At 42.2% G+C, this 11,354-nt stretch overlaps 1 protein-coding gene across 3 annotated transcripts in view; it reads right to left on the bottom strand.

The window, feature by feature from the left end:
* Positions 1-393: 393 nt before the first annotated feature.
* LOC145413600 (proteasome subunit alpha type-1-like) overlaps positions 394-11,354 on the bottom strand; it is a 111,404-nt gene continuing 100,443 nt past the window's right edge. For all 3 annotated transcript variants that reach the window (XM_080283253.1, XM_080283251.1, XM_080283252.1), the window contains exon 7: positions 394-703. In XM_080283253.1, the coding sequence (XP_080139379.1) occupies positions 680-703 (24 nt within the window). In that variant the 3' untranslated portion in view covers positions 394-679. The remainder of the gene's footprint in view (positions 704-11,354) is intronic.

Here is an 11,354-nt window from a genome sequence, read left to right as displayed (position 1 = left end):
TCCTATTTCCTTGCATCACGCCTGGTCCGACTCTGGTGAGGCACTGCCTAACTCAAGAGGGTGTAGGTACCCTACATGGTATATGTGCTGTACTGTACTGTACGATGATCCCATAAAAGCAGTTGCTTACTTGTGGTCAACAGGTTTGCACGACCACAGAAAGGGTTAAGCAACAACTCCAAGGGATGAGGTGCCCCTTTACCCCTCCCCAAGTGTAGGCTGCTTTCCCTTACCTCCCCCAAATGAGAGTTTATCTAATTACCACCTAAAGGGAGTTACCCTTGATGGGTTACCTTCCATGACCCCCAGTGGGGCACTGGGCATTATTCATCCCAACCCTACCCATGGGTTTTAGTCCTAAATTAGGAAATATAACAGAAGGAAATTTCTAAATCCAGAGTTGCATTTTATCTCATAAAAATTACCACAAAGGTCAATGCATTCCAAAATGATATATTGTACTGTAAACAATAATGCTTTTATGATTCAATAATAAAATTCTTCATTGTAGCATCAGTGCCTGAGCAGTATATTACCTAAATATCCATTACAAACTGATTCTGTTAATAAAATTATACAAAGCAGCCATGTGTACTTGAAGATGTTTTATAAAACCAGTTTCAAATAATATGTGGAAAGGCAGTAAATTCCTAGTCTACATCTTAATTCCTGTAGATCCTTAATCAGTCTCCATGGAGTCACCCTGCAAAAAGAAATTATTTGTTTTTATTAACATATTTCCCAATCCATGAACAGCTGAAGCTTCATTGTAAGAATGAGGATGTAAATGTTTACAGTATTGCAAAATTTTCAGAATCTCTTATATTCAAACTTTTAAGATAGTCTTCCATAAAACAGCGGGTATCCAAATATGCCTCCACAATATCATCATGTTATCCACAATATCATGTTATACCAAAAAACTGAGTGAAGATATTGGAAAAACACAGCAACATATGATGCAGCTTTAAAAAAAAAAAAATAAATAAAAATAATAAACATACTGGAAAAACAAAGCAACAACATATGGTGCAAATTATTCAATATTGGTATCAAGGATATGTGTTTCTGTGCATTCTCTCAAATGTAAAGTTAAATAAACATATGGTTGCTAACTCAGGGCCTATTTGGTATCAAAAAGTGCTGGACATTTCATGCGGTAACCTGCCATACTATAGTCGTGGCGCACGACTCTGAGGTTGTCATTATTGTACCCTGGCAACCTACCATTCAAAGTGCATCTGATTTCGTATATGATTATACACGAATCATATTATTATGCACGAATATATTATACACGAATATTATTATACACAAATCACATGCATCTCATATTTTATACACTATATCATATGCACTTTTGAATGGTAGGTTGCCAGGGCACGATAATAACAACCTCAGAGTCACGCACTGTGACTGTAGTACAATTTCCATGCAGTGGAATGAGTAAGGCTACAAATTACAGACTTTGTACAAGTACACACACACACACACACACACACACACACACACACACACACACACACACACACACACACACACACACTCTCTCTCTCTCTCTCTCTCTCTCTCTCTGCAGATTAAACAGTTTAGTATTACTCACTTGAAATGATGAATAACTGTGAGTGAGTGAGGTGGAGAGAGGGAAAGGGAGGGTGAGACAAGGATGAGATGGAGAGGTATGTGAGTGAGGAGAGGTGTGAGCTGGTGGAAGCGCATCGAAATGGCAGGGGACAGGACAACATGGGGGCGATTTGTTTCCTAACAGGATTGGGGCATCTGGCAACAGATTGACAGACTGATGGATAAAAGCAAATCACAAATAGCTGCTGAACCATGTTTGGACTGACACATTACCAGTTGGGTGTCTGCCCACTTCATATGGAGCTCATATAGGGTATTACAAGTGAAACCAAGAGTATGCACAGGTAGGGGTCAAAGCGTCTAGAGCCCTTGCCTTTTTGCCATGCCATTTACAATGTGCCCTCTTAAACAGATCATAAAGGCTTATGGTGTTCTCTGTGAGACTTGTGTAACTGATGTTACTGTGCAGTGCCATCACATTCAAGATCAGTCTCATGAACATTAGCAAATCCACTGTAGCCAAACCAGGGAGGTGTCGTATTATATCATATCTTTTATAAAGGCTCCAACATGCTTGCATGCATCGGCCTTGCTTAGTCTTTGGCAGCCTCCCTATTCAGTCCCTTATCCCTGAGGTCAAACTCTATGACCTCGTCTCAAGTCTTTTTCAGTCTGCCTCTCACAACCCTACCCTGATGTTTACACTTCCCACTTTCCACACTCCACTGCCATCTTTCATCCTCTCCACAAGCCCAAAACATCTCAATCTGTCTTCCCTCATTACAACACCGTACACTTCAGTCCCATCCTTCCTCTCCAGCCCACCCAAGGGCCCACATTCAAGGACGCACTACACATCCATCTGACCACTCTTATTTCTGTAGGTCTGAACCTATGATTATCCTCTGCCTTAACTGCCCAGGTCTAACTACCATATGGCATTACACTCCAAACTGCGCTGCATACAATGATCCCTTAGCACAGATGGAATGCCCTCTCAATGTCAGGAGGGACAAAAACTCCCTGAACTTCCTCCAAACACTCCTTACCCTAGCCACAAAGCTAGCTCCAGCCCCACTTCCAGCACATAACATGTTCCACAAAGAAAAAAACACTCTTGCACACACTCAAAAGGCTCACACCTGATAATCTCCACATGCTGCCCCCAACACACCACACACACAAAATCAGCATTGTTTTGCAGCCTCCTCCTAATACCAGTACATGTCTCATGCACCCACTTATCATCAGTACTGCATAAGATGGAGTTACTTCCCACACCACTGTGGCAAACCACACACGGGCACACTCCCTCTGCTTTGACAGCACCACCGTGAGCCCTACGTATCATCACTTTTGTTTTATCCACATTTATTCTCAAACCCTTGTGCCCCAATCTGTCTCTCCAATTCCCAAATCTTTCCTCCACTTCCTTTTCATTCTCTGCTATCAACACCAAGTCATCAGTACACAACATCTCCCATGGGAGTCCATTTCCAAAGTCACATGACAAAGCTTCAAGCACCAAGACAAACAATAATGGGCTCAAGACTGATCCCTAATACACACCAACATTCATGGAAACTCATCCCTCACATCTCCAATCACTTCACCTGAGTGCAAGCACCCATATACATACCCATAATCACTCTAACCAGTCACTCCTTGATCCTGAGCTTTCTCATTGCCCTCTTCACCACCTTCCTAGAGGACTCTGTCAAAGACCTTCTCCAAATCAATAAAACAAAGTACAGCTACCTTTTCTTTCCCATATATTTTTCCTGATGCTGAGAGACAATGAATATGGCATCAGTAGTCCCTATGCCTGGCATGAACCCAAACTGCATCTCATCAACATTCACCATTTCCCTAATCATACCTCCTAGGACTCTCTCCATTACCTTCATTATCTGGTCCAAAAGTTTTATGTCTCTAGAATTTTCCTTTTCCAAGATATCACCCTTCCCCCTGTACACATTTACAATCAAACTCTTCAGCCAGTCATCTAGGTCAAAACACTCATATATAATAATCTTTTTCATATTTATCAAATCAATAACTAATGCCACACGTATTTCTCCTGAGACCTCCAGCATTGCAGCAGCAACCCAGAAACACCTACTGCCCTTCTCAACCGTATCCTGTCTACTGCCCAGCTCACAGTAGCAACAACACTCAAAGGCCAAGGGTCAAACACTGCATCCAATGACAAACCTTCCCAGCTCCAGTCAAAATCCTCATTCAGTAACTGGTTATAATGCTCTCTCCAGGCATCTTTAATATCCTCAATGTTCACCATTACCTTTCCTTCACCACTCTTCACACTGCTCACCTATGATATTCCTGTTTTCCCTCTTCATCTGATCTGCTGCCTTAAATACCATATTCTTCCCTTCCACACTATTTAGGTTATTCAGTAAAAGTCTAAGAGACTGTTTTTGCCCTGTACATCTCCTTTCTAGCCCTGCACTTGGCAGCCAAGTATTCCTCTCAATGACTGTAATTTTTCCATTCCTGGAAAAAAGCATCACTTCTTTCTAACTGTGGCTTCAACACCCTCATCCCACAATAATGTTACCTTATGTACTTACAGTACTTCATATTAAAGGAATACACTCAAACCTCGATTTAAGGGACTAAATGGGGAATCAACTTGTCCCTTACTTGAATATGTCCATTGTTTTACTACATATAAAGACAATCTTATTATGAAATGCAATGACTGTTTCACTTATTTATATGATTATGAATATTATTTTACATGTACTGTATAAAAAAACATATTAATGTGTATAACCTAGACATTAAGTATCATTTTTGAATGGTCATGTCCATTTGTCAGGTAGAATATGGAGTCTCTTAAATCCGAAATCCCTTAAATGGAGGTCCCTTAAATCGAGGTTTGAGTGTATACAGTTGACTCTCTTTTATCCGAAATTCTTTTAACCGTAATATGCCATTAACTGCAAGTTTTACTAAAACGTTCTCATTTTTGATTAACTGTAAAAATCTGAAACCTATCCAAAAATTCACACACGGCGGTCTTGTTTCACGCCACTAGTGTTAGTTTACGGTTGCTCTGCTAGTCACTAGAGCAAGCGTTGGTTGCACCAGTGAATTACCTAACTGTTTTGGTGAAGGTTTATTTACAGTAAGTTTATTTGAGTTAAGATTTAAGTTGACAATTTCTATTACAGTTACAAAAGTGCAGTTACATATGTGGTTACTACAGTGTATTAAATGTTTTGGTGATGGCTGTGTGGCTTTTAGGGTGCTGGTGCTGGTGGTGGGCTAGATGTCACCAGAAATGGATGATGAGTGAGTACATTACTGTTCCCTTATATCCTACATATTATTACAGTATCTTTTGTCTGAAAAAATCGATTAAACAAAACTTTGAAAGTCCCATGATATTCAGATAAATGAGACTCCACTGTATTCAGTTACATTGTTTCTACCCTTTTTCTGGCTTCAAGCATATGAGGCGTCTTGTGACAGAGTGACGTATGCGCCAAAAATGGCCGATGGTGAGTTATTCCCGCAAATATGTAGGTGGAGCCTTCTAGATCCTCCCTGTATAAAGCTACATACAAAAAGGACCCTTATGGCTGGCTGGCAGATGGGCAAGCATCGCGTGTTTTAGGCCCTGAAAACCCTTAGAGGAAGTCTGCTCCCACATGGCAGAAGGACATACGGGCCACGAGCAGCTAGCCATTGGGAGGCCGCGTCTCAGTACTAGCTCCCAGCCACAGCCAGTCCCTCACCAGTGTCTCCCAAAACCTCGCTTGTGGTTGATGGGCTGCACTGTCCTCTGCCCATTTTGAGTGTTTTGAATGCTTTTAATTAAAAATTTACAATATAGAAATTAATTAAAAAACAAGAAATTGCATTATTAATATAAAACTTTCACAGATTAATTTTTGTTTATTTTTATTTGGATCACATAATTATAACCCATGTTAATATTTTGTATATGACCCCCAATAGGGGGATGTGCATTTGTGTTTGGTTTTGGTTTTTGTTTGTTATTTTTTCTAAACAATGGATTCATTAAATTGCATTTTTTGAGAGCATTACATTGATATAAAACAACATTAGTTTTTTCTTTATACCTTTTATGTACACATTCTTCAAATTTAAGCTTTAATTACTAGAACGTAATCCCCTGGTGCATACATCACTCTGCCGCTAGACGCCTCATATATATATATATATATATATATATATATATATATACACTGCTCGTCAGAAGTATGGAGCGCCCTGCGTCCCTCCTAAGAAACAAACCTTTCAACATTGAAAAAACATATAAATAATGGATTTTATTTACCTTTAGTGCTTCGTAGGGTAGCCTTTACGCTTCTTCACAGACCTGAGACGTCTTGGAAGTGAAAGGGCGAGACTCCTGAGGTGCTGGAGGGGTATTTTGTCCCAGGAGTCACGAATGGCGGCTTCCAGCTTAGGCAGAGAGCTCACGTCCTTCCCTTGGAGACTCTTCTTTACGAGGTACCAGAGGTTTTCAATCGGGTTGAGGTCTGGGCTATTTCCTGGCCAGTCTTTCATGAATGATACCTCGCAGTCATGAAGCCAATTGGTGACCGATTTGGCCTTGTGAGCAGGTGCACCATCCTGCTGAAACACTCGTGCACCTGTTAGCTCAAAGGAGTCAGGTTAATGATCACACAGTAGCTCCAGGTAAACATCCTGATTCACTCTGAGGTTCTTGGGAAGTACAACAAGCTTCCCCAAACCCTTCCCTGAGAAACAACCCCATATCATGAGTGAATCAGGATGTTTTACTGTGCTTCCCGTATACCGTGGGTCAAGTGGGTCACTACCTTTGCGTCGATACACACGTGCTCCTCTGTTACAGGTAATACTAAACGTTGCCTCATCAGACCACAACACTGACAGCCATTGCTCCTCACCCCAGTTTAGATATTTATTAGCAAAGGCAAGCCTACGAATTCTCTGGCTCTTGGTGAGAAGAAGCTTTTTCACAGGCCTATGACTTGTGTAACAAAGCTCATGCACCCTACGAGACACTGTTCTCATTAACACACTCACCAAACACTTCTGGGTTGCTCTCCTTAATTTTCCTTGCACATACGAGGATTAAACTCCACTGCACGTTTTAAAACATTAACAGACCTTGGGGAAGTTTTCCTAGGCCTACCAGACCTCGGTTTCTTTGTGGAAACTTCACCACTGTTTTCCAACCGAAACCGCGCACACCAACGACGCACTGTCGATCGTGCCACACCAACCAATTCACTAATTTCCTTTGTCTGGTGGCCTGCCTCCTTTAGAGCAATGATCTGGGATATGATTTCACTCGATAGTTCACGGGTAGGTGCCATAACAAAGTGGTAAACCCCAAAACACTGCGGGACACTCGGTAAAAAATGGTGCAATTTGAGAGGGACACGCAGCGGAGTTCCTCTCTCTCAGGCAGCCCGTGGGCGACTGGGCCGGGAACCAACCAGCGCGTCGGAAGGCCTCAGGCTACCGTGACGTCATGCTCGCGGCGCAAACTTGTGGCTCAATTTTTACCCCCAAAAATGGGTGATTCTTTTTGGGCCATAAGTATTGCGCGCCCGGCGGACAATGCTGAATAATTTTGACGAGTACTGTGTATATATATATATAGTAATTGCTCCAATATCCGACATAATAGAGCCATAGGTAGGTCCGGATATTGGTTCTGTCCGGATATTGGGCCCCAGCTTATGGACTTGTACTTATGGACCCTAACTCAGAGAAACACCTATACAACTCCCTCTGGACATGCATAGCACCTATTTAAGACCCAAATCACACCAATAAGGCACATAAATGACTGAAATAAATGCAAAAGAAACATAAAATGAGGGTTTAGAAGTAGGTTCATACAATAATAAACATTCTGGTGACTGGCTCCTGGACTGGTACTTATGGACCCAAACGTAGCCTGACTCAGAAAAACACCTTCCTACTGCACATGCATAGCTTCTAACACCCTATTCACACCAATAAAGGACATTAAAGAGTGAAATGAGGTAAGTATAGTATGGAAAAAAGTACAGTATGAAACATTCTTATGTCCGGATAGTGGGGATGTTCGGATATTGGGCGTCCGGATATTAGAGTGATTACTGTATATGTATATAAACTGTATATGCTTGAAGCCGGAAAAAAGGTTTTATATATCCATCCATTCATCATCCAATCCTATGTCACCCCATGAGGAATGCACGAGCCCGGGGCTAGGCAAGTTGGTCCTGACATTTAAGATGAGAGTGACCAGCCTCACCCATCCTTGAGTAGCATTACATAAGCAATAAACCCCCGCCACTCCTAGGATATAAACCTACACAGGATCAATCTGATGGGAGCACCTTAACTACCCTCTAAACCACCAGGTGCCATAATTTGGTTAAATGGTTACCAACCGGCATAGTAAATGACTTCTTGGTGTACAGGAAACCATCTGGCTTGTCACTCAGTGTAGAGTCACCCATAGGCAGAGGGAAACGGAAAGCGTGAAGGAAAGAAAGACAGAAGAGGGAGTGTCAAGTCAACCATAGGCAGAAGGAAAAGGAAAGAATGAAGGAAAGAAAGACAGAATAGGAAGGAAGAAAGAGGAAAGGGCAGACACCCAAAGCAGCACTACATCGAGTGAGTGGATGGCGAGCGCACTCACCTATCGCTAACATATATATATATATATATATATATATATATATATATATATATATACATACTGTACAGTGGAGTCTCTTTTATCTGAAAATCATGGGACTTTGAAAGTTTCGTTTAATCGATTTTTTCGGATAAAAGATACTGTAATAATATGTAGGATACAAGGGAACAGTAATGTACTCACCCATTTCTGGCGACATCTAGCCCACCACCAGCACCAGCACCCCAAAAGCCACTCAACCATCACCAAAACACTTAATACACTGTAGTAACTACATATGTAACTGCACTTTTGTAACTGTAATAGAAACTGTCAAATTAAATAAATCTTCACTCAAATAAACTTAAATAAACCTTCACCAAAACAATTAAGTAATTCACTGGTGCAACCAATGCTCGTTCTTGTGACTACCAGAGCAACCGTAAACTAACACTAGTGGTGTGAAACTAGCCCACCGTGTTTGAATTTTCGGATGGATTTCAGATTTTTGCAGTTAACCGAAATGAGAACGTTTTAGTAAAACTCATGGTTAATGGCATATTACGGTTAAAAAAATTTAGGATAAAAGAGACTAAACTGAATATAGATACATATATATATATATATATATCTCATCACCATCATCAAATGATGAGGTAAAAGAGAGAGAGATTGTTCAGGTGCTTGAGGGTGCGAAAGTGGATGTATGTGGATTAACTGAAACAAAATGGCGAAGAAAGAGTGTGGGAGAATGGAAGTATGGATAGGGTATATGTGCAGGAGTAGGTGAGAATGAGAGGGCAACAGAAGCAGTGTGTATTGTCGTGAGTAACATTTCTGTTTTCATTTTTAAAGGCTCCAACATGCTTGCATGTGTCGGCCTTGGTCACCTAATGGCGGCTCTCCACGCTGCACGATCCATTGCAGCCTCCCTGTTCAGTCCCTTAACCCTGAGGTCACACTCAATGACCTCGTCCCATGTCTTTCTCGGTCTACCCCTCATAACCCCACCCGCAATATTAACACTTCTCACCTTCCTCACCAAATTATCGTCCCTCATCCTCTCCACATGTCCAAACCACCTCAATCTACCTCTCCTCATCACAACACCAATACACTCCAGTCCCATCCTACCTCTCAACTCTTCCATCGTAAACCCAGCCCCTCCAGGCCTGGGGCGCAGGGACGCACTGCACATCCACCTAATCGTTGTCATCTCTGTACGTCTGAGCCGGCGAATATCTTCCTCCTTCACTGCCCAGGTCTCACTACCATACAGCATTACACTCCTAACACATGCTGCATACAAAGACCCCTTAGCACGAAGGGAGAGTCCTCTCAATGTCAGGAGAGGTAAGAGCTCCCTGAACTTCTTCCAACCACTTCTCACCCTAGCCAACTCCAGCCCCACCTCCAGCACACAACATGTCTCCCAAATAACAAAACTCTTCCACACACTCAAGAGATTCACCAGCAAGTTCAATCTTTTCACGTCTGACAATCTCCACCAGGTCACCCCGACACGCCATACATATAAAATCAGCATTTTCTCGCAGTCTACCTCTGATAACACTACATCTCTTATGCACCCATTTATCACAAACACTGCACAAGATGGAATTACTTCCCATGCCCTTGTGGCAAACTGCACATAGCCACTCTCCCTCGTCTCTGACAGTACCGCCACCAACCCTAGATATCATCACTTTTGTTTTATCTGCATTTACCCTTAAACCCTTGTGCCCCATACCATCTCTCCACTTCCTAAACCTTTCCTCCACCTCCTTTTCGTTCTCTGCAATCAACACCAAATCATCAGCATACAACAACTCCCATGGGAGTCCGTTTCTAAAGTCACGTGAAAGGGCTTCAAGTACCATGAAAAACAACATGGGACTCAAGACTGATCCCTGATGAACACCAACATTCACGGAAAACTCATCACTCAAATCTCCATTCACTCTTATCTGGGTGTGAGCACCCACATACATAGCCATAACCACCCTAACCAGCCACTCCTCCAAGCCAAGCTTTCTCATTGCCCACTTCACCACCTCTCTAGGGACTCTGTCAAAGGCCTTTTCCAAATCAACAAAAACAAAATAAAGATCCTGTCTCCTACCAATATATTTTTCCTGAAGCTGTCAAACAATGAATATAGCGTCAGTGGTCCCCCTACCAGGCATAAACCCAAACTGCATCTCATCAATATTCACTCTTTCTCTAATCATACCTTCTAAAACTCTCTCCATTACTTTCATTATCTGATCTAAAAACTTTATACCTCTATAATTTCCTCTTTCCAGGGCATCACCCTTCCCTTTATACACATTTACAATTACACTCTTCAGCCAATCATCTGGGACAACACACTCATAAATAATCCTATTTATCAGGTCAGTGACTAACCTCACCCCTATATCGCCTGAGGCCTTCAACATTTTGGCAGTCAACCCAGACACACCTGCTGCCTTCCCCACCTTCATCCTGCCTATTGCCTCACTCACAGTAGCAGCATCAATCAAAGGCCAAGGGCCAGACACTGGATCTGCTGGCTCCAAACCTTCCCTGTCCCAGTCAAACTACACATTCAACAACCGGTTATAATGCTCTCTCCATGCATCTTTAATATCCTCACTGTTCACCACTACCCTTCCTTCATCATTCTTCACACACTGCTTACCTATAATGTCCCAATTATCCCTCTTCACCTGACCTGCCACCCTAAATATCATATTTTTCCTTTCTCCATGATTTAGGTATGGATCAGTTGGCTCAAGGATTGTGTGGGTAAAACTGAAAAGTCAGACTACAAATGTGGGCGACTGTGTGCGTGTATGCACCAACGCAAGATCGTGCAAGTAGGGAGAGAGAAGAGTTTTGGACAAATGTGGAAGTGTGCATGGAAAAGTCTGAAAGGAATGAGAGAGTGTTTTTGATTGCTGATATGAATGGTAAAGTAGGGAATGTGAAGGTGGATAAAGTACTTGGTGAGTGGGGTGTGCCTGCTGAGACAGATGAGAATGGCAGTGCGTTACTGGACATTTGTGCCGGGAAGGGGTTGGTGATAGCCAATACCCTCTTCAGGCACAAAATGATCCACAGGTAT

Source organism: Coenobita brevimanus, chromosome 97 (assembly GCF_032717465.1).
Source record: "Coenobita brevimanus isolate Jiangsu-jjx chromosome 97, ASM3271746v2, whole genome shotgun sequence".
Taxonomy (NCBI): domain Eukaryota; kingdom Metazoa; phylum Arthropoda; class Malacostraca; order Decapoda; family Coenobitidae; genus Coenobita; species Coenobita brevimanus.
The sequence above is the reverse complement of the archived record's forward strand: the minus strand, read 5'-3'. Positions and strand labels throughout refer to the sequence as shown.